General features: G+C 42.8%; 1 protein-coding gene across 7 annotated transcripts in view; it reads right to left on the bottom strand.

Annotated features, from left to right (window-relative positions):
• Positions 1 to 15,093: 15,093 nt before the first annotated feature.
• znf827 (zinc finger protein 827) overlaps positions 15,094 to 20,818 on the bottom strand; it is a 102,356-nt gene continuing 96,631 nt past the window's right edge. For 3 of the 7 annotated variants that reach the window (XM_017304946.2, XM_008420155.2, XM_008420162.2), the window contains exon 14: positions 15,094 to 20,298. In XM_017304946.2, the coding sequence (XP_017160435.1) occupies positions 19,461 to 20,298 (838 nt within the window). In that variant the 3' untranslated portion in view covers positions 15,094 to 19,460. The remainder of the gene's footprint in view (positions 20,299 to 20,818) is intronic. The other 4 variants (XM_008420191.3, XM_008420180.2, XM_008420172.2 and 1 more) reach the window with 4 other exon arrangements.

Genomic DNA, 20,818 nt, shown 5'->3' with positions numbered 1-20,818 from the left:
CGCAGGGTGCCAGGTCACTCGGGGGTGAAGACATCAACAGCTGCCACTCTCCTGGAGGACAGGCTGTGCTGTAGCCCCTGCTCCCCTCCTCCTCCTCCTCCAAGAAAAAAAAAAAAAGTGATTCCTTGAACAGTACAAAGTAGAAGACGGCAGCTTTTAGCCTGTCTGTGTGTATTTTAGGGGGAAATCATTGGGTGCGTTCGGTTATCTGTGCCCGTCCTTGCCAGGCTGCTGGACAGACTCCCAGGTCGCTGCTCGTTTGCTCCCGTCTGCGTACGAGAGGAAGAATGCCCCCTGAATGCAGATGGATTCATTAGGTCTGAGTAACTCCCTTCTCCTCCATCATGCTGACACAAACGCATACACACTGTGACTGCTCTGGCTTTGCAACAGGGTACAGTGAGTTCTGCAGCTGTCTCTCACACACACACACACACACACAGGTATACACACAGTTATCTCCAGTGTAAACAACACCATGCGGTTTCGCTAAGAAAGATTTAATCAACTGCTGCCGGCTCGTGTTCGGCCATTTTAGCCTAAACACAGAGTCGCTGCACATGTGTTTAGCATTTTGCTGGATCTCTTGAATGTAAGCAGAGGGATAGAGACTGCCTCTTTGATGAGGTTTCTCATGTTTAATGGACAGGATTAGAAAGACGGTGTCAGCAGTCTGTAGGACAAATCTAAACAGAGCCTTTGTGCTGTTTTCATTCTAGGAACTCTGCTCCCCTCACAAAGCCTCAAAGTCTGGAGAGAAAACCCCGAAAAACTGGATCTGCTAAAAATGTCAGAGCTGGCATGTTGTAGCCTGGAAACACATCTGTGTTTGTCTTCCTGCTGCTGGTTGTATCAGTGTTGGAGTTTAGTTGTTTTCTGCTCAGATCAGAGCGTAAGGGGAAGCCTGACACGGAGGGAAATGTCAGAGCAGCACTGCTACCTGGTTGATTTGGGAGGGGGGGGCAGTGACAAACTGGCCATGGACTGCTGAGCTGCACAGCTTCAGCCGCCCCTGCTGCTTTGCTCGTTGCACACATCACACCCAGGCACCGTCCGTTCCCTCCTTTCACACACACACAGAGACACACACACACTCAGCCGGATAAGCTGCCTGGCTTTTTACTAGGGGTCGGAATCCAATCAGACTAATTCTGACTTTAATCTTCTGAATTTGTCGGACTTCTGAGAAAAAAGTTGTAATTCTGAGAGAAAAAAGAAGAATTCTGAGAAAAAATGTCAGGATTTTGAGAAAAAGGTCGGAATTTTGAGAAAGTTGGAATTATGAGGAAAAAAGTCAGAATTCTGAGTCGGCACTCTGAGCATCAGAATGATGAGAAAAGGTCAAAATTATGAGAAAAGAAGTCAGAATTTTCAGGGGAAAAAAAAAAATTTTGTGAAAAAATTATTGGAATTCTGAGAAAAGTCGGAATTCTGAGGTTATAGTTGTAATCCTGAGATTAACATCGGAATTCTGAGGGGAAAAAAACTGAATTTTGAGAAAAGCCATAATTCTGAGTTTAAAATCTGAATTCAGGGTAAAGTTGTAATTCAGTTGTAAAAATCAGATTTTTTTTTTATTCATTTGTTTTTTCAGTGACCCTAAATCCTTTTCCGTATGCGTGGCTCCAAACTTGCGTTGGGAATCGTTTACCGTCTCATGACTCAATTCCGACATTTTTGGAGGCCCACAGTTTGACTCAAAGTTGATCTTTGAGTCAAGACCAGAAATTAGTAGAGTACAAAAATGTAAAAATTGGAAATCAGAACTGGCTTATAATTCTCCGCTCCTCTAGCAAACAGCATGTCCTCCATCGATCGATCGATCAATCGATCAATCAGCCTTATTTGTATAGCACATTTCAGCAACGAGGCAGTTCAAAGTGCTTTCCTGTCTTAAGAAACGTTGGAGTAGGCCTCTCTCTCCTTAATGGCGTCGGCGAGCTGCAGCTCGGCTCCCCGGCACATGTAGCGCCTCGCTCATTACGCGGCTGTGATGGGTCACGCTGCTGCCTCTTCACAAGAAGACCCTCATGGCGACACGTCTTATTATATCAACCGCAGAGATGGATGTTAATACCAGGCTTCAGTGTGCGCGCTGCGTGCTCTCTAGCCTGTAGAGTGCGGAGCCGCAGTTGGTATTCAAAGTGCATCTCGTTGCGCGGAGCTAATTCTATTTAACCCGGTGAAGTCTGCTGGATGGTTCAGTGAGAATATGCCCCAGGGGAGTCCAGTATGTACCTCTGCTTTATTACACACCTGAGGAGGCCCACTCTCCCACACATGTACACTCCGCTGTTTGCTGTGTGTAATTTACTGGGTCGCCTGTGGGCAAGGCCTTCATCTGCAGGAAGGCACGAATGGAGCCTTGGCGCCAGTAATTGGACTTTAGAACAGATTGGGGAACTTGATTGACCCCCGGTAATGGATTTGAGTGAATAATTATTTGTAGTTATGGTTGGAAGATGATATCAGGGAGAGAGAGACCAATCCCACCAGTGTGACTCACCCCTGCCGCCAGAGCGGAGCGCTGCCAGCACTCAATTAATGAAATCCAGCTGCTCGGGCTCCCAACGTGTAGGAGCTGATCAAAAACACACACAGGGGTTCTGGTCAGAAGACGGGTTATCTTTATCCAACCTTCCCCTTTTTTCCGCAAGACTGTCTGCCTGTGGCTCATCACAATGGTGGTTATAAAATCTCCTCCACTCCCGGTACAGGACATTAACGCTGATAATGTCTCCATTATTTTTCTAACTGCCCGTGGCCCCGCTCGGCGCGGCCCGCGGCGGACATGTTAATGAGACCCCTCAAGATGGCGGCCAGCGCCTCCTCAGGACCCAAAACGCAATCACTTTTAATCCAGAGCTTTTAATTGCCGGCCAAGTTCCTCAGAGTGAATTTGGACGGTTGGACGTCTGCAGGCCAGCGACGGCACGACGGCCGCCTTTCAGTGGCGAAACAAGCGGGAAGTGATGGAAGTGGGTTCGGTTCTAGTGGGAAATGAAGTGAGTTGTTGTTATTTGAGACTGAAATGAAAGATTTTCTTGATTTGATTTGTAGCTGTGAAGGATAACTGCATGCCTTCGCTCCTTGATTGACCCGTTTTACTCATTATTCTCACTGCAGTAAATGTTTTGCCTCCGTGTCCAAACAGAACATTTCCACAAAGTCTGGTGGAAAAAGTCTGGAATACGGATTAAAGGTTTTCCAGGCCTGAACAAGATGGAGGGAAATACGTTGATATTTACAGATTATAATCCTCTTCCCATTAAAGAAACATCCATCCATCCATCCATCCATCCATCCATCCATCCATCCATCCATCCATCCATCTCTTCTATAAATGTATAGAACCAGTAAAAGTCTTTAAATTTGTCATGGAGTAAAAACTGCATGCAGAATCCTCCTGTCATATTCCCCTATCCCTTCTTCCTCCTCCTCCCTGTCTCTCCCTCCATGTGACCCCTCGTTGCCCTGTTGCCAGTCTCTATTATTTCTGGCTGCCCAGTGGCCTGGTCAGGCTGCTGCTCTGGGCCCCAGGCAGCCCGTGTTATGACAGGTAACACTGGGCCACACACTCTCTCTGGTAACACGTGGAGGTCAGCCTGTCATACCTGTCCACAGCTCATCCGCGCACACACATATTCATCCACACACACACACACACACGCACACACACACACACACACACACACACACACACACACACACACACGATTCACTGTATGGACAGCTGCCAGGCGCTCTGGCTGTAACCTCACATTCGGCACAGAGCAGTAGAGATCCACCGCTTCCTGGTTCGCTCTTGCATAACGACGTCTAGTTTTTTATAAGGTCCAACACGATGTTCTTTGGCGCTGAGGACGGAGCTGTTGTTGGTGCTTAGCACCGATGAGGAGGATTTAGCTGTTAACTACTGCAGGAGTCCCCTCTCTGCTGCTCACCGAGTTAATGACCGCTCACAGTTGCTGCCCTGAGGGGCCTGCAGGCCCGAGTCAGCCAACACCAGAACCTCGCTGCACCTCCTGCACCATCTGCACCAAACCAGGCTAAAATCCTTCCGTTTAAATGCAGCGTTTTTAAGATTTGGAGATTGCTTGATATTCAAGCTGCACAGTTTTGTAATAAAGTGCAATCTAAAAGTTTGATTAAAAACGTATTTACAGTTGAAACCAGACACTTTTATTTTCCACTGTTTGAAGTGAAATCTGACTAAACTCGGTTAGAATAATCAAAATTATTTCTATTTGCTAAATGCCAGAAAACGTGGTGAGAACATTTTCAACACATTTTTTTTGTAACTGTTTAAGCATTTAATTTGAACAGGAAGGTCATTTAACTTGACGTAATTTGTTTGAATTGTTTCAGTAGCAGCATTTTCATTACAAATGTAGGCAAAACTATTGCTAATGTCTTAAAAACTATTTTACAATAGTTTTACCATTCAATAAAATAATCCATATTAAAATCATATGAAAATAAGTTTGTTCACACGATGTCATTAAAAAACTTGTTCATCCTCCAACCACTTCCTGTCGTCGTCTTTGTTGTTTTTTCCACCAATAGTAACATCCAGTTGTTGGTCATGTGACTCGTGACACAAAAAAAGTGTTTCCATTACAGTTCAGCAAAATAAACAAATTTCAATAGTCAAAAAACATCTCATCCTAGAGACAAAATAAGGTTGTTTTCCCAAAATTTGCATGTTTTCATCAAGTTATTTTAGTTTACCTCGTTCCTGCTATAGTTTAATACTATGACAAGATATTAATAACAGTAATAAATGACAACATGTAACAGTGAGTTAAAACTAATTATTTTACTTCATTTGTTTTGTCTTAATCTACCAAAAGTGGTCCTGGAAAAGTTTAAAACTGACCTTGAAAATGCTTGAATTATTTTGTGTGAACAAACACTAAATACAGCAACTTCTGCATGTTTTATAGTCTGTAACTGTTAGTTTGGGCTCAAGACAAGATTCTGATAAAAAACATTTTAAATCACTGCAAAAACACAATGTTTCTAGTGCAAATATCTTAATGCATTTAACATAAGACAAAATTAATTTACAAGTAACGTTCAAGCACAATAAAGGAGCTTGTTTTAATAAAGAATTTCTTTATTGATTTTTTAAAAGTACTTTTTCCACTAGCAGATTTTTTCACTTTGAGAAAACTGTCTCTGTATAAGTGAGATAATCCACCAGTGGACCAAGTACTTTTTAATCAATAAGGGATTATTTATGGAAACAAACTTGTAAGTTAGTTTTATTGCTCAGAAACTGTACAAAAGTACTTGGTGAGATTTTGTTCCCTGAATGGATTCCCATTCTCATCCGCTGGCCTGATGTCCTGAAAAGGTTCAAGGCCTATAATGAGAACAATCATCCTCCTCCCCAACCCAACAAGCCGTATTCACCCCGGACAAGATGGTGGCGCCCCAGCAGTCCATCAGCGGTGTGTGTTACCGTGGCATGTTCCTGGCTCACGCTGCCCGTCTGATGTGGGGCAGCGGCCCGCGCCGCCAGGCCCGCCAGGTCCAAGGGGCGGCGCGGGTTTGTTACGCCAGGTTGACATTTCAGGGAGCTCTGCCAGGACACCGCAGCACGTTCCGTCCTCCGGAAACAAGCGATGTAAGAGCAAACGTGTCAACTCGGGCAGATGGGCGGCAGTCGATGCCAACAGCACCGGACTGTAACCTGCTGCTGGCCTGGAAACAGCCGACCAGCGAGCACAACGCTGCACTTCCTGGCACAGAGTGGGAGGCCGGGTGTCTCCAAGTTATTTAAACTTTGAAGAGGCAGATAATTCAGCATTTAGCCTGGAGGGGAGAAAACAAACCAATTATTTTGTACAGTTTCTGGTGAGTTCCTTGGTCTTTGTGATGCTGCTTGTTCACTAATGTTCCCTAACAAACCCATAGGCCTGTTTATACTGAGACTAGGTCTCACACAGTAGACATCTTCATATAGGTTAGGTGACATTTCATTTAGAGGTAACTGTGTGAAAGGGGATGGGGGTCTGAAAAGATGTGAGATCTGCTTTTAGGGCTGGTTATTTTAGTTATTGTGACGATTAATCGGATTTTAAGAACTTGCACCTTCAACTTTGTACAAAATTAGAAATACATGAAAAAATGCAAATAATCAATTCAATTCCTTTCAAAGTAAGAGAATAAACATTTCTTGACATGCAACAACAATGCATTAAATTAGTATATGCTTGATGCATCTGCAATGCAAAAACACTAACAGCATCATCCATCATGTGAACAGCTCAGTCTTTTCTGCACTGTTTTGAATTCAGTGTTTGGCTAATCTGGTATAATTTTAATTGATTGATAACGGAATAGCAAAAGATAATTGTTTTTTTTTCCCTTTTTACAGAATTTGAAAAGGAGAAGCTAAATTTGTCACCTGAGCAGTTTGGGTAGAACATGTTTACAGACAAAGGATTGTTTTAATCCTAAATGCATTTTTTTGTTTGTTTAATTAGCATATTGTTCTTTAGACAATAGGCTCAATACTCCAGTTAACGATCAATCGATTGCTAAATTACTTAATTAATTGATCATGATTAATAATTTCACCCCTGTTGGTTTATCACATAAACCTGAGACTGTACATAATATAATGTGAAAAAGATTCAAGGAGTATGATTACATGTCCAAAGGGCTGGATGTGACATTATCAGTTTTGTAGTTTTGTTTATTTCTCGTTTCTTGACCTGTGGACTCCTTCAGCTGCTGGATGGATCGTTGGGTGGTGCTGCACATCTCGGTTGGCTGTTGGGAGACTCATTAATCTCAGCTAATCAAATAAATCAAGTGCACTTTAGAAAAGCGCTGTCAGAGTAATTGTTGCGATAGTCTTTGTCCTGCAGCTCCAGGGGGAGCTCTGTTGAAAAATGTGCCAAGGAACGTACTCTCCGTCCAATCCTAATCCTAAATGGGAATAAAAGCGAGAGCCTGAAAGAACCCTTCTGAGTGAGATGAAGTTGAAGTTTGCGGCCGTGTTTCAGCCACAGATTTGATCATGGTGGGGTGCTGAAACGGGGCCCGCCGCAGTGTAGCCGGCCTGTGTTTGTGTTTGATCTAACCCGCGGTTAAATGTGACCAAACCAGCCCTGACGCTGCGCTCTGCAGCTGGGGGACTGCTGTTAAATTATTTTTGCTGAAAAGAAAGGCGCCGCGGCGATAAAACATCAAACCTAATCTTCGGCCCCCGTCCTGCGCGCCTGCACAGAAAGAGCACAGTCTGGTATTTCCCTTTAACAAAATGCTAAACCCTTTCATGGACACCACATTGCTGGGTGAAGGGATGAGACGGAGGAGATAATGGGGATGGAAAGAGCAGCATGTGAAAAGGCTGCGCTGCCCTTGGCTTCCCTCTCAACCAATGAGGGTTAAATGACTATCTGGGCACCTTGGCAACCATTTCTGTGCTCCTTCTTCTTCCTCCTCTAATTCAACTCTGAACAGGCTAAACAGACCTGAGCGTTGCTGACAACAGTTGCAGAAATCTCTTTGACGGTTTCGAACATTAATGTTTAATTTTTTACCAGCCTCTTTGTGGGATTTTTGCTTTAAAACATCTTAAGAAGAAACTTTCTCTGTGTTCCAGAAGATGGTGCCAAACGTTTCCCGCTATAAACTCTTTATCTTTACATTCTTTAAACGCTTAAAAAAGAGATATGAATCAAATTAACGGCAAATATCAACATTATTAGATCATATTTGGCATTGACATGTATGGCAGGAATAAGTGACTCTTAATTGCTGTTAGCAAGAAACGTAAACTTGACAAAATGGCATCCAAAAGAAGTTTAGTAGCCTGGAAAAACAGAAGCAAAGCAAACCAGAGGAAATGGAGGATAAAGGTGACACACTTGTTGGGGACGTTAGCTGGATAAGAGGTGAAATGTCTTTTTAAAATTTTGTAAAGTTTTTTTTTGTCATGCTAGCTAGCCTTTCGTAATTATTATTTAGCTGTAACTTGTTCCTCATAAGCTCAGCTTTGTCACATGTGAATGAATAGTTTGTGCTTCCATGTGAATAACAGACAAGCTGAGTTTCCATTGACCATATTTAAAAATAAATTTGATTAAAAACAAACTCTTAAAAAAAAAAAAAAGGTTTTGTGCCAGTTTGAAATGGCTTAAATTGTCATTGAATAATCATGACTTTTTTCACACAAGTCATGATTAACAAACAGATGTTACTACTGGTGGAAAAGACGAAGACGTCGACAGGAAGTGGTCGGAGGATGATGCTGTTTAATGGCTTATCGTGTGAACAAACCTATTCATGTGTGACTTTAATTTATTATTTAATGGAAAAACACCACAATTGCAAAATTGGTTTTTGACATAAGCAGAAAATTGACAAAGTTTTGTGCATGTTAGTAATGGAAACAAAGCTACTGACACTTTACCTGTTAATTTAGATTCTAGCAGAGTTTTTACAAACATTCAAAATTGGTATTTTTATTGATGTATAAAATATTGCCATTTTCCCCTGTATTGTAGTTTTGTATTGTTTAATTCACCTTTAGTTTTTTTTTTGTGGAACATCTAAATGGTTATTAATCTCTTCATTGTACTTTTATAAACTTGGGGCCCCAAACAGCATCCTGCTCAGGGGCCCCACAAAGCTAGAGGATGCCTCTGGAGGCATTGCTGTTATTTGTTGCTGCAGGTTAAACTTATTAAACACTGGGTTGATATTTGTAAAGTTAAAGCCACGCAGCGGTCCACATCCATCCCAAACACATCAAAAGTAAACAGAATAAAGGTTGGAATATGTGAAGGAAAAGATGAGAGGACATAGATGGATGCAAAGCGTTTTTAATTTGCTTGACCCGCTCCCTGGACAAACGAGAATGGATGGAGGGATTTCTGATGTCCTGATCAGAAGATGGATGACTCTGCTGCTGTAGCTTTAATTGATTGAAGACAGGAATTTAGTTAGGGATAATTGAATCATGGAAATCATTAAAAGCTCAAGTGCAGAAGATAATTAGGGGAGCTAACCCGGTTATAATCAACTCTCGTCTTTTGAATGTGGACTAAGAAGCAGCTTGTTATCCTGTCAGACTTTACATTTTATGGCAGAAGGTGCAGAACATCAAAGCTAATTCTTTTTCAGCGCTAAAGCGTTTCAAAGTCTTATTTTACAATGCCTCAGATCTTATACACTGTCTTGTGTTACCGTATGTCGTATATGTTTGTCTATTTTAATATTTCAGTTTACTTTTGCCTAATTAGTATCCAGGACAGATTTCTGCTCCAGATTCTCCCGGTCGGCCAGAGGTCAGGATCTTCTTCATTACTCCATCCAGGGAAATAAGCAGGCAGATTAGTCTGGGCTCGACCTTGGGCCGCATTCTCTTGACTACTTCTCTTCACTTTAGACGGCAACAGATCCAGAATCGCTAAAATAACCGCAATAAAAACACAGACTCAAGTGTGCTTTGTTGTTTTAAAATGAATATCTTTGAGAGCTTTTGCAAGCTGTTGAGAATCAGTGGGTTGCAGCAGTAAGTTCAGTGTCACAGTGGAAGTGAAGTGCAGTGTCGATTGTTACCCATAGAAACTAAGTAACCTATGGCTGGTGGCTGTCACTGAATGCTATGGTAACAGCAGAGCCTGACAATAGGGGAGTCAGCAGGCTTGTTTCTTATCCATTTCCAAGATTATAGTTGGAAAGAGCTGTATGGCAAGTTAATTTGTAACATAAATTTCAACCGAATCTAATGAAAAGATGCACACATTTCTGGATTTTACATTTCCTTTGGTCAAATTGAACATTTTTCTTGCAGAAATGAAAATTTTAGACACTTCAACCATCATTCTTTAAAGCTCAAATTACAGAATCCTTTGCATTTAAAGAGTTAACTACCACATGTTTTGGTTTTCATGTCCCAGACATTCATATTCTTGCTATTTAGTGTGAAAATATGGTGTTTTTAACTTGGGTTGGACTTGTCCTCTTTGGGTGGTTAATACAATTAAAGCAGCAAAGATTAATTACAGTATCAGTTGGCATGTTTACATAAATGCAGCTAGTTATACAGCAGGAAAAATAAAAATGAAACAGTTTAACCTGAATACTTCCTGCTAGCATAAAGACCAGTATTCATGTAGCAGCACAACTGGTAGTGGAAGCTAGCATCAGTTAGCTTATAAATCAAGCTAGCATTAGAACTGCAGTAATGCTAACTTTATGTAGCATAAATAGCTACCGAGGACGTTAGAGTTAGCACAAGCAGCTGCTAAAAAATGTTGGCATGTGCTTGTTAAGCCAGCTAGCTGCTTAAAGTTAGCATTAGCATTGCAGTTCAGCTACCTGTGAAAGGTGCGCTAGTACATTTAAAACAAGACAAAACCAACTTACAAGCAGCTTTGAAGCAAGAAAAAAAACACTTGTTAAAAATTCCTTAATATTCATGAAAAAGCTCAACTAGCAGATTATTTTAGCTCATAACAAAGCGACTTTTCCCATGTTGTGAGTGAAATAATCACTTACAAAAGTGTAACTATACTCCCCCCCCCTCAATATTAAGGAATTACTGACTTGAAACGAGCTCCTGTATCTCACTGAAAAGTAATTCAATTTTGTCTTATTTCAAGTGTGTCAAGATAAAATTAGACCAAGAAACTTTGTGTTTTTGCAGTGTGGACATCTATAATGCACATCAAGAGCAGCTATAAAGGCCATTAGAAACTTTTAGGGTTTCAAGAAAATCTTAGTTTCACTTTAAAGCTGTGTTTTTAAATAACAACATGACTTATATCAACATCTTAGACAGTAAATATATAGGAGAGGATGGTTTGATTTTATATGGCAATGGCCTGCCATATCGCTGGTCTCCCGGAGCCCATTACCATCCTCCTCCTGGTCCTTTAGCTCAACGATGTGTTTGTCATTCAGTTGGAGTGGCCCAGCATTAGCTTCATATCTGAGGCGGCAGCCAGCAGGGGGGGGAATGATCTGTCTCCCCTGCTGATTCGGGCCGCCTAAAGTCTGGATACGCCTGGCCCACAGACTTGTGGGTAAGCCGTTCACCCCAAACACCCCCCGCAGTGCCTCCCGAATCAGATTGCTGCTGACCCCCGCAGAGTGATGTCTCACCCCAGAGATTGGGGAGCGGGCGCAGCGGGGGAGCGGGCGGCCACTGATGCTATTTTCCTGGGACGGGCGCTGATAATAACATGCATGTGTGTCCAGCTTTTTTTTTTTTTTTTTTAGTAAATGACAACAAGCCAGCCCATCAGATCATGCAACGTCTTGGTGTAAATGAGGAATGCTTTTTTTAACAAGCTGGAACATGTCATCTTCTTGCCCCGCTGCATTGAACTGCATATGCTCCCTGCAGGTCGGGTGAACTTCAACAATCGTTTAAGGTCTGAATAAACATTGAATTTCACATTCGCTAAGTTTCCTCCCCCCCATAATTTTTTTTCAAAGCTGAATAGATTTGCAAAAATCAACAAGCTGCCTTGGCGGAGCTTGTTTCAGCCCTGACTTCAACTCGAACCGAATCGATACCAGAGGTCATTTTCCTTCCCTTCATTTTCTCCTTCCTGTGCTCCGCTGGTCCTGCTCTGCAGACTTCACTGAAGGTTATCTGTGGCAGGACTGTGTGTTTATTTTCTCTGTTAGAGAGAGGGAGGGCAAAAAAAAAAAGCTAGATCTGTCTCCACTTACCAAAGCCGTGGCTCAAAACCTTGATGGAAGATGAATAAGCGGCGAAGAGGGCGAGCATTGAGGCTGAATGAAGCATGCGTTGAATTTACAGACAGAGGAAACAGAGAGAGAGAGAGAGAGAGAGAGAGAGAGAGAGAGAGAGAGAGAGAGAGAGAGAGAGAGAGAGGGGTAAGATAAGACATGCAGTAAAAAGATGCTGCGAAGGCAAAAAAACGGAGTGAGGTACATGTTGTATAGAGGCCAGGCAGCTGGGAGCTCCCACAGACACACACTTCTGTCTAAGCAGCTTTCCTCTCAGGGCAGGGTTGCAGCAGGTCACGGCGGGATTACACTTTTGGCAAACAAGAGGGAGCTCCACTCTCTCAAAGCGTTGCATGGCTCCCCCGTGACTCTCTGCAGCTGTAATAAAGCCAAGGCGGCCTGAACCTACAAACAAAAAGCTAACATGCTATTGATCGACAGCGGCCAACTTCGACGAGGTTGTGACGAAAGGTCGACACGGCGCAGCCAACTCGGCCTGGGGTGAAGGGCTTTTATTGGGATGTGGGAAAACTCCGCCGTTTGGTCTCATCGCAGAAATTCCTCACTTAGTTGGCAATTTCACCAAACTGTTGGCGCAGAAGGGGCGTTATTGGGATTCAGGGAATGAATACCATCATTCCCGGTTAGATGCCTGATATTCAAGTCCAAAAAAAAAAAAAAAAAATCCAAATGAGGTTTTTCTATCCCTTCAATCAATAGCCATCCCCTGCAGTGCCGCAATGTCTCTTTACTTCCTAATCAACACTTCCACTCGTAGAGAGGTCGGCTGAGCAGGCGCGCTGTGCCCCGAGCGCTGCTTTGAACTTAATTAAGCAGCTTTAAACACAGCCGAAAAGATTCATTAATACACAGGCAAGATGAGCAGCTAGATGAGAACATGGCCCCACAACAGAGGAGATTCAGCGTCGGATGGCTGTTGAACCCACTAGGGTCAACGTCGGGGGCGCAGTGATGGCGGTCCCGCAAGGACTACCAAATCCTTCAGATCTGATAAGGGTTCCTCTAAAACGCTCTTTTCTCTGTTCCACCCTCCTGCTGAATGTGTAACGTGTGCAGATAAGATGGTGTGGGTGTGTGCAGCACAATGCGAGCATGTAAGGAATGACAGAGGAAACGGAGGCGAAGATGGAGGGCTGCATGCGTCTGGGAGGCTGCAGAGCCACTGGGGTGCTGGGAGGCAGCGCCTGTTAGAGGAAGGCTCCAGACCAAGGTGTTCTGTAGCTCCAGGCCTAACGGTGATAAATGAGTCCCTTAATGTCGGCAAACACTTTATCTCTGCTTCATCTGTTTTCATTAGGCAGGGCCAACCTTTGGCTGGGCGAGAACGTGCTGTAACTTTCATTACTGCAACACAGAAAGGAGAGGCTGAGGGACCTCCCATCGCTCTAATAAGAACACCAGCGCGACACAGTGACAGATCCTATTCCTTATTATTATCTCGGCATGCTTTTGTTAGAAATTAGAGAACGCCTCGTCCCTCATAGATGATTGGTGCTTCTTGCTTACCTGGTGCTGCCGATGGATGATTGAGACGCTCTCTGTAGCCTAAAACGGTTCGCTGTTGACCGTTTGAGGTTTTTACTAGGTTGTGATTGAGGAGTTCCCATCAAACTGGATTTGGGGTGAATTCACACCAGCCCCGTTTAGTCCACTTTTATCAAACTCCAGTTCGTTTGCCTAGAAAGTCTGGTTCGTTTTGGGAGGTTTTGGGACCTCCCAAAACCTCCAAAACCGTTTGGGAGGTTTTCTTTTTCTTGTCTTGAAAAAGACAACCTTGTTCAAGACAAGGAACCAAGGCAAGAAATCCTGTCTTGGTTCAGTTAAAGTGAACCCTGGTGTAGTTTGACTGCACATGTGGATGCAAGCGCTCCAAAAGCAGCTATAGCGCAGGGCATTCTGGGTAAATGCAACCAAAAACAAAAGCACAAGTCTAGAGGGAGAAATGGATTGTGGCCTTTTACCAAAGACAGAACAGAAACCCTACAACTGCTAAAATCTGATGCTACTCCATTTTTGTTTACATTTTGAATAGAAGGAAATTGTTCTCATGTCGTCTTCAGAGGTTTTCATGTCGTTGACATAATTCAGTGTGAAAACGAAGCAGCTGAAATGTTGCAGTTTTACTCCCCAAATCGAATCGACTCCACTGGACTATCAGAGGTCAGAACATCCTGAAACCTCTTCCACGTCTTTGATGATGGTAGACCAGACTGAAATGCAAAGCTCTCCAGGATCTGGATGGCCAGGGAACCTTCCCGGTCTGGAAGGGAGGCTAGCGCTTCGTAGTTGATCTTTGGCTCCACCTCCTCAACAGGGAGGTCAAGTGTAGCACAAGCCAGGTGGTAATCCCATTCCTCCTACTCTGACAGAAGCCTCTTTGATTAAACACTTGATTTGGATTTACCGTTTCCGAAAGAACCTCTAAACAAGCGACGAAGCTGTTAGTTAATGGTTAGCTAGCTTTGCTAGTTGATGATGTAAAGCGGTAGCAAAGGCGTTTAAGGTGAAACTACTCCTGCAGTGCCTTTGAGCAACACTGGGAGCAAACAGACCGGCTACACTCCGTCAGCAGTCAGACATCCAGGGCGAAGGATGTTATATTTAAAAATATAAAAGTGTCCTTTTTTTAAACTGGTGTTTTATCTTTTTACTCAGAAAATATCTGCCACACATTTTGATGTCAAGCTCCCCGTGGTTATGACATGATTAACAGCACAGAGCTCGTCTTTGCTACGGTATGATGAAAAGGCCTCGTCAAACAGCCTAAAAACAAATATTTCCAATGTTCAAAATACCCATTTAAAACGATTTGCCATGTAGAAGCAGTAGTAAATTTTCAAGGTTTTTTTCTAGTTCATTATTGCTGTTTTGTTTTTTTTATTACCAGGAGTGGAAAGTCTCCATTTTTAATCCAGTTTTATTACTGGAGCTTCCATTTCCGAGTCAATAATAAAAACAACAGCTGAGCAAAAACCTGCAGCAGTTATAGGATTTCTTCCTCTATGATTTGGCCAACAAAATCTTTACTTGATATAATCAGCTGGGCTTCTATGGATGAAAAAAACTTTACCTCATTCTTTTTGTAACCAACATTATAGAATCAGTTGCTAAATTTGTATTAATGTTTCATAAATCCTTCAGAACGGCTGTAACATTGGATTGTTTTACAGCAAATTAGAACAAATTGGACTTTTTTGCCTTTCAAGGAGCTTTGACTGAACATTAAAATGGTTAAATTGACTTTCCCCATCATTAAAAACTTAAACTTTGTATTTTTGCATGTGTAACAAACAGACATTTAAAACACTGTTCAACAACAACCAAAGAGACGACAGACAACGGACGTAATATCTGATGTAAGCTTTACTTTCAAATCCTGTTACATTTAGATCTGGCAAGTTGAACATAAAATAAAGTGAAACAAGAAAAAAAATAAAATAATACAAACCCAAAAAGAAAAAGTACAAATGATCTATTTACCAGTTATCGTCACAACCCTGTACAGCCTTAACAATGGAGTAATAAAAAAAAGCTTTGTACAGCACATACCAATCTTTACCAAGTGCCAAAAGTTAAGATAGTTGAGCCTTTTTTTTTTCCTTCTAATCATGACATACAGCCAAACTTAAAGCTAACCGACTGTAGACAGTGCATCTAAATGCAAACCCCGGGAGTCGAGTTGGAAACACAATTAAGTGCTGAAGGACCAGAGAGAAAACGTGTCATGCATACTTTGAAGTGCTGAGAAGGTAGTCGAGCTGAAAAGAAGGTCATTGTGCTGCGGACAACTGAGCAAACCCCCTCCAGTCATAGAAAAACAAAACACAAAAACAAGCAGGATAAGTGCTTTAAACGACTTGATCCCCGTTTACCTTTCCAAACATCAAACTCAAGCTAAAGGGGGCGAGAGGAAGTGCAGAAAGTCACGATTCCGCTGTAAGAAAAGACAGAAAAAGCGCGGACACATTCTTATCCTACTCTACTGGACCCTGACAATTAGTTTGACTCATTCTCAGAAGTCTCAGGTGGTTTCCTTCCACCAAGTGGCACTAGAGTATAAAAGATAAAACAGTTGGGAAGGATGCTCCTTTCTCTCAGGAAACAAACGGGAATGGAACGCGGGGGGGGGGGGAAGACGATTGCGGCGTCGCTCCCAGAGCGGGACGTGACGGATTCGATCCTAACATCACATCCGGTGGCGAGACGCAGGAACGGTCCAAGATCGTTGAAATTTCAAATTTAACGAGAGAAATTTAAAAACAACAACAAAAAAACCTGTTAAACAGAGATAATAATAATAACAATAATACAAAAACATTACAAATAAGGGAATTTGGCTTGAAGAACACTTAGGAACACAAGCGCAATCGATACATAAAGCCTTTTAAAAAAAGAAAATACTGGAACTACGCTGCCTGATGTCGCCAGAACAAACCTTTCCTTCAGCATTTTTATGGATAAATACATATTCTCATCATCAAAAAAAGTGCAGCACTGTGCAAAATTGGCCAGAACTATTTAGTCTGGGACCTTTAGTTCCCAGGAGGGGAGCTTGACCTCTACTGTCTAATTCCTGCAATTTGTGTTCATTGACTTTTCTCCGATTTCACAGAGGCGCAGCCTTTTGCACCGTCAGAAACGAGCAGAAGCTAAAGGGAAGGGGGGCTGATTGAGTCCCATTATGGATCCAAGTTTGCTCTAAAAAAAAAAAAGAGAAAAAGAATAAAATAAAACGTTTAAGTGCTTTTGGCTTAAAGAGTAACAATAACGAGTGCAATTAAAACTCAAAGGTCGACAGAAGGGGGGAAGTTGGACGAACAGCAGTACCAAGTCGGCCTGCCTAGCCGGAGCCGCTCAACGCAACGCCGTACAAACCATGGCTTCTCTTCTTCTCTGCACCCTACAGGAGCTTCTCGGTGAGCGTTAGTAGAAAATGCTGAATATGATGTAAAAGGCTCAGTAATAAAAAAACAAAACTGAATATAAAAACACAAAAAACCCAACAGAAAAAGACACAGAAAGGCCACCAGACACACCAGCTTCCCCCCCCTCACCGTCTCTACCAGAACTCTTCACGCTCCTCTGTATCGCATCTTTTTCATGTACATAAACAAAAATACATTCATTCAAGTCATTTTGGAACAGTTTTTTTTTCCTCTTTTGTACACAAAAATTACAAAAAGCTCCAAAAAGCACCATTGAATCGGCCTGTGGCGACTCTGGCTGGCAGGGAAGCTCGCTAACCCGCAGCAGGTCGCCTCCACAAAACAGTTTTCTCATATATCTCTTCTACATATGGATGCGTGATACATAGATCTGCATATCTGCTGCGCTGATGTCAACCTGGTCTCAGAAATAATAACAGGACGTTTGCTTACAGACACACGTAAAGGCAGGGATCACCAAACACCAGGCCTCCCAGTGACTACAGGAGACTGGGGGGCTGCACTGCATGCATACGGGCGAAACATCATGATTAATTACAGTACTGTGCAAAAGTTTTAAACCCTCAACTTACCCTTAATTGCAGTCATTCCTGACTTTTTTTAAAACTCTTTTATACGTTTTATTCATACCTTGGCTGTTCTTTTGATCGCAAATTAAGATTTTTAGTTTTTCACTAGAAAAGTTGACAAATGGAGGGAAAAAAATAACATGTAGTAATGCTTTTAAAACCAGGTTGACGACGTGTAGCTAAGACGAAATCTTTGGTCGCGAACTTAAACTGGCGGTTTGTGATCTCACAGGATAACATTTGAGTCATAATATTTAAATAAAGGTGATCTCGTCTCTTAATTGACACTGCTGCCAAAATAAGCCAAATAATTAGAGTTACACCATATATAATATTGATTTATTATATAAAAAACTTGAATGAACTCCAGCTAAACTTCTTATTGCATAAAATATCTTCCTTTCTGGTAACTCTGCTCCCAAAAGCTGTTAACTAGCTGGTTGGTTAGTCATGCTATCAGCTCCATCACTCTGATTGTAAATAGTCATTTGATCGTTTGTGTTGTAGCCAGAGCATTTTTGTCCATAAAGTTAAAAATAAAGCAGCTTCCAGCTCAGTTTTCAGTTCAGACGACCCAATTGGGTCCAGATCCACTAAAAAAAACAAATAAAACGTGTTTATTTGACTGCGGATGCGGTCCAGTCGGGTTGGTTCCACCACTAACAATACATCTTTGTCTGTGACTAAGAATTGTGGATCCATCCCTTAAGTTTTAAGGTTTTCATGCCTTCATAGGTAAGAGATGAACAATTTAAACCTAATTAGTAAAAACGTGATAATTTACTGGTAGGAAGTCGAGGATAAAAGCAGCTAAAACTAACAGATTTAAAGAAATCTTGGGAGAAAAGAACCGAAGGTGATGTTTTTGCACAGTACTGCACGCAGCTGCAGCGATGCATATATTGCTATATTTTTTTAAACACTAGCTGACGTGTTGAGATGACCCCCGCTCTGTAAGATTTTACTGCTTATTCCCCTGGGAATATGAAAAAACTTTAATATTTAGCTTCTCTGATAATAAATGCATCTTTCTCAATTATAGTTCAGATTGAATATTTTCTATATTTACAGTCACTGCAAAAACACAAACTCTTACCAAGTATTTTTGTCTAGTTAATGTTGATTTTACAAAAAGTACGAGTTGCTTTGGCAGATTTTTTCACTTACAACAAAATTTTTTCTGTTATAAATGAAATAATCTGCCAGTGAAACAAGAACTTTTTCATCAATACTAAGAAACTACCGACTTAAAACAAGCTCCTACATCTCACTAAAAAGTTACTTGTAAGTTAGTTTTGTCTTATTTTAAATGTACTAAGGTATTTATTCTAGAAACTAGACAAAATTACTTGGTAAGATTTTGTGTTTTTGCAGTGTAATCAAATCTTCCAAGCTTACAAAACAAACAAACAAACAAACAAACAAACAAACCTGTTAGCTTCATCTGATCCACAAAACCACATTGATTCTGAGACAGAATTGAGATCAGTCAGCAGCAACGCACGTCACGCCGTCACGTTATACAAAAGAAAAGCAACTCAAACAGACGGGAACGGGGCGAGGGGCTACAAAACTATGTACAAGGTTGATAAATAAGTAAGTAAGTGCATGGTCTGAGGCGTCGCTTTGGAAACGTGACCTTTCAGATGAAAAGCTTTCCCGTCTCATTGGTTGCGTCCGAGTCGCAGCGGTTAACACTTCGGGATATCTGGAGTTCAGCTTCCTAATGACGTCACAGCTAGCTGAAACACAGAAACAGGCATGCCATTTCGATGCATAATAGCAAAGGGACATAAATGCACTAAAATGTAGCACTTGCAATGTTTGTCTTTTTTTCCCTTCCCCCTACCCAACCGTTTTTTTGTCAAACGACTAAAGAAAAATACCTATAAAACCGCGAGTTTCATCAGATAAAGCGACTGGGTCCAGGTCATTCAGATGCTTACAAACAGAAAACAAAAAGGTAATAGAGTGTAGTACTTGTAGTAGTAATAATTCAATTGATAGAACTGATAAGAAAAGCAGCTTTTTGATATAAATGCATTTTAGCATGTACAGCGTTTTTCTCTTATAAATGTTTTTTTTTCTTATTATTTTTCGTCCTTTAATATGTTTGTCTGGTCCAGCTTATTCTGCTGGTCTGATTGGAAAAGACGTTGCTCCCGCTGCACTGGTCAAGAGGTGGAGGTGGGTGAGGTCACACAGTCTTGGCCCTCTCCATCAGTCCCAGGTAGGCCAGGAAGGAGTGTTTGTGGGAGTGGGAAGGCGAGGCGAAGACGAGGGGAGACGTGGCCGGCCGCCATCTTGAGTGGAGGTGCGAGTGGAATGTGTAAAGGGTGGTGAGGGGGATCAGGTGGGCCTGCTCGCCGTTCCTGTACTGCTCCAACACGTGGCGGGAGGAGGGAGGGAAGAGGGAGGGGCTGCTGATGCTGAGGCTCGCGCCGCCGTTGGTGCTGGCCGTCTCCGGTTGGCGGGACCGGCCCAGCGTTAGCGACAGCGCGACGGACTGCAGCGCCTGAGACGCTGTCAGGCTCATGAGGGGGCTGCTGCCGCCGCTGCCGCCACTCTTCTCCTCCTCCTCGTCCTCGCCTCCCCCTCCCACGCCTCCGTCCGACCCCCCCGGGCCTCCGCTCTGATGTTTCTTGAGGTGGCGGCTGAAGACGAAGGGGTGCGTGGTGGTGAAGGGGCACTCTCGGCAGCCGAAAGTCTGGCGCGGCGCGTGCTTCAGCTTCTTGTGCAGGTTGAGGTTGTCCTTGCGCTTGCAGCTGTACGAGCAGCGGTCGCAGTGGAAGGGCCGCTCGCCCGTGTGCACGCGCACGTGCTCGATGAGCTTGTTGGCCGTTTTGGACAGGTAGCCGCACCGCTCGCACTTGTAGTGGTTGCCCAGGCGATGCCCCCGCATGTGCGCCTCCAGCGAGGCCTGGTCCGGCCACAGACCCTGGCAGATGCGGCAGCGGTACTCCACCTTACAGTGCGTCTTCAGGTGGCACTCCATGGCCGCTGGACGGTTGGTGGAGTAGATGCAAAAAGGGCACCTGGTTAATGCAACGAGAGGGGAGGAGGGAGGACGGACGCCACACACAGAAGCAGAAGACAGCTGAAGGGAAAGTGTACGTTCACAAACCTGAGTGGAGTTACTCTCCCCTCTACCGTCTTCAAATCAAACTAAATTAGTGTCAAACGTTTGTGCTACGTTTGTGCTGCTTTGAGCAAAAAGTTTCATTTGGGCAGCTTTAATTTTTAAGAAATTAAGGTGATCCATCATACTTTCTTAAACATGGTAGGATAGGACTATGGACTACACAAAACATGTTAATTACTTTTTTTTTTTTAACAAAATCTATGAGATTTTAGTCTGGCTAATTCTTTCAGATTGAACTTTTTTAAGGCCTCCTGTCACTTTAAATCCAAATCAGCTGCTGCTGGCCACGCCCCCCAACTCACGTGTGAAAATGGCTGCAAACAGATGAACAATTATACATCTGTGCATCTTTGAAAAGCAGAAATGGAGCTTCCTGCACAAACAATAAGAATGCACCAAGTGGTTTCTGAATG

This window comes from Poecilia reticulata, chromosome 1, assembly GCF_904066995.2.
Source record: "Poecilia reticulata chromosome 1, P_reticulata-male-v2, whole genome shotgun sequence".
NCBI classification, from domain to species: domain Eukaryota; kingdom Metazoa; phylum Chordata; class Actinopteri; order Cyprinodontiformes; family Poeciliidae; genus Poecilia; species Poecilia reticulata.
The sequence above is the reverse complement of the archived record's forward strand: the minus strand, read 5'-3'. Positions and strand labels throughout refer to the sequence as shown.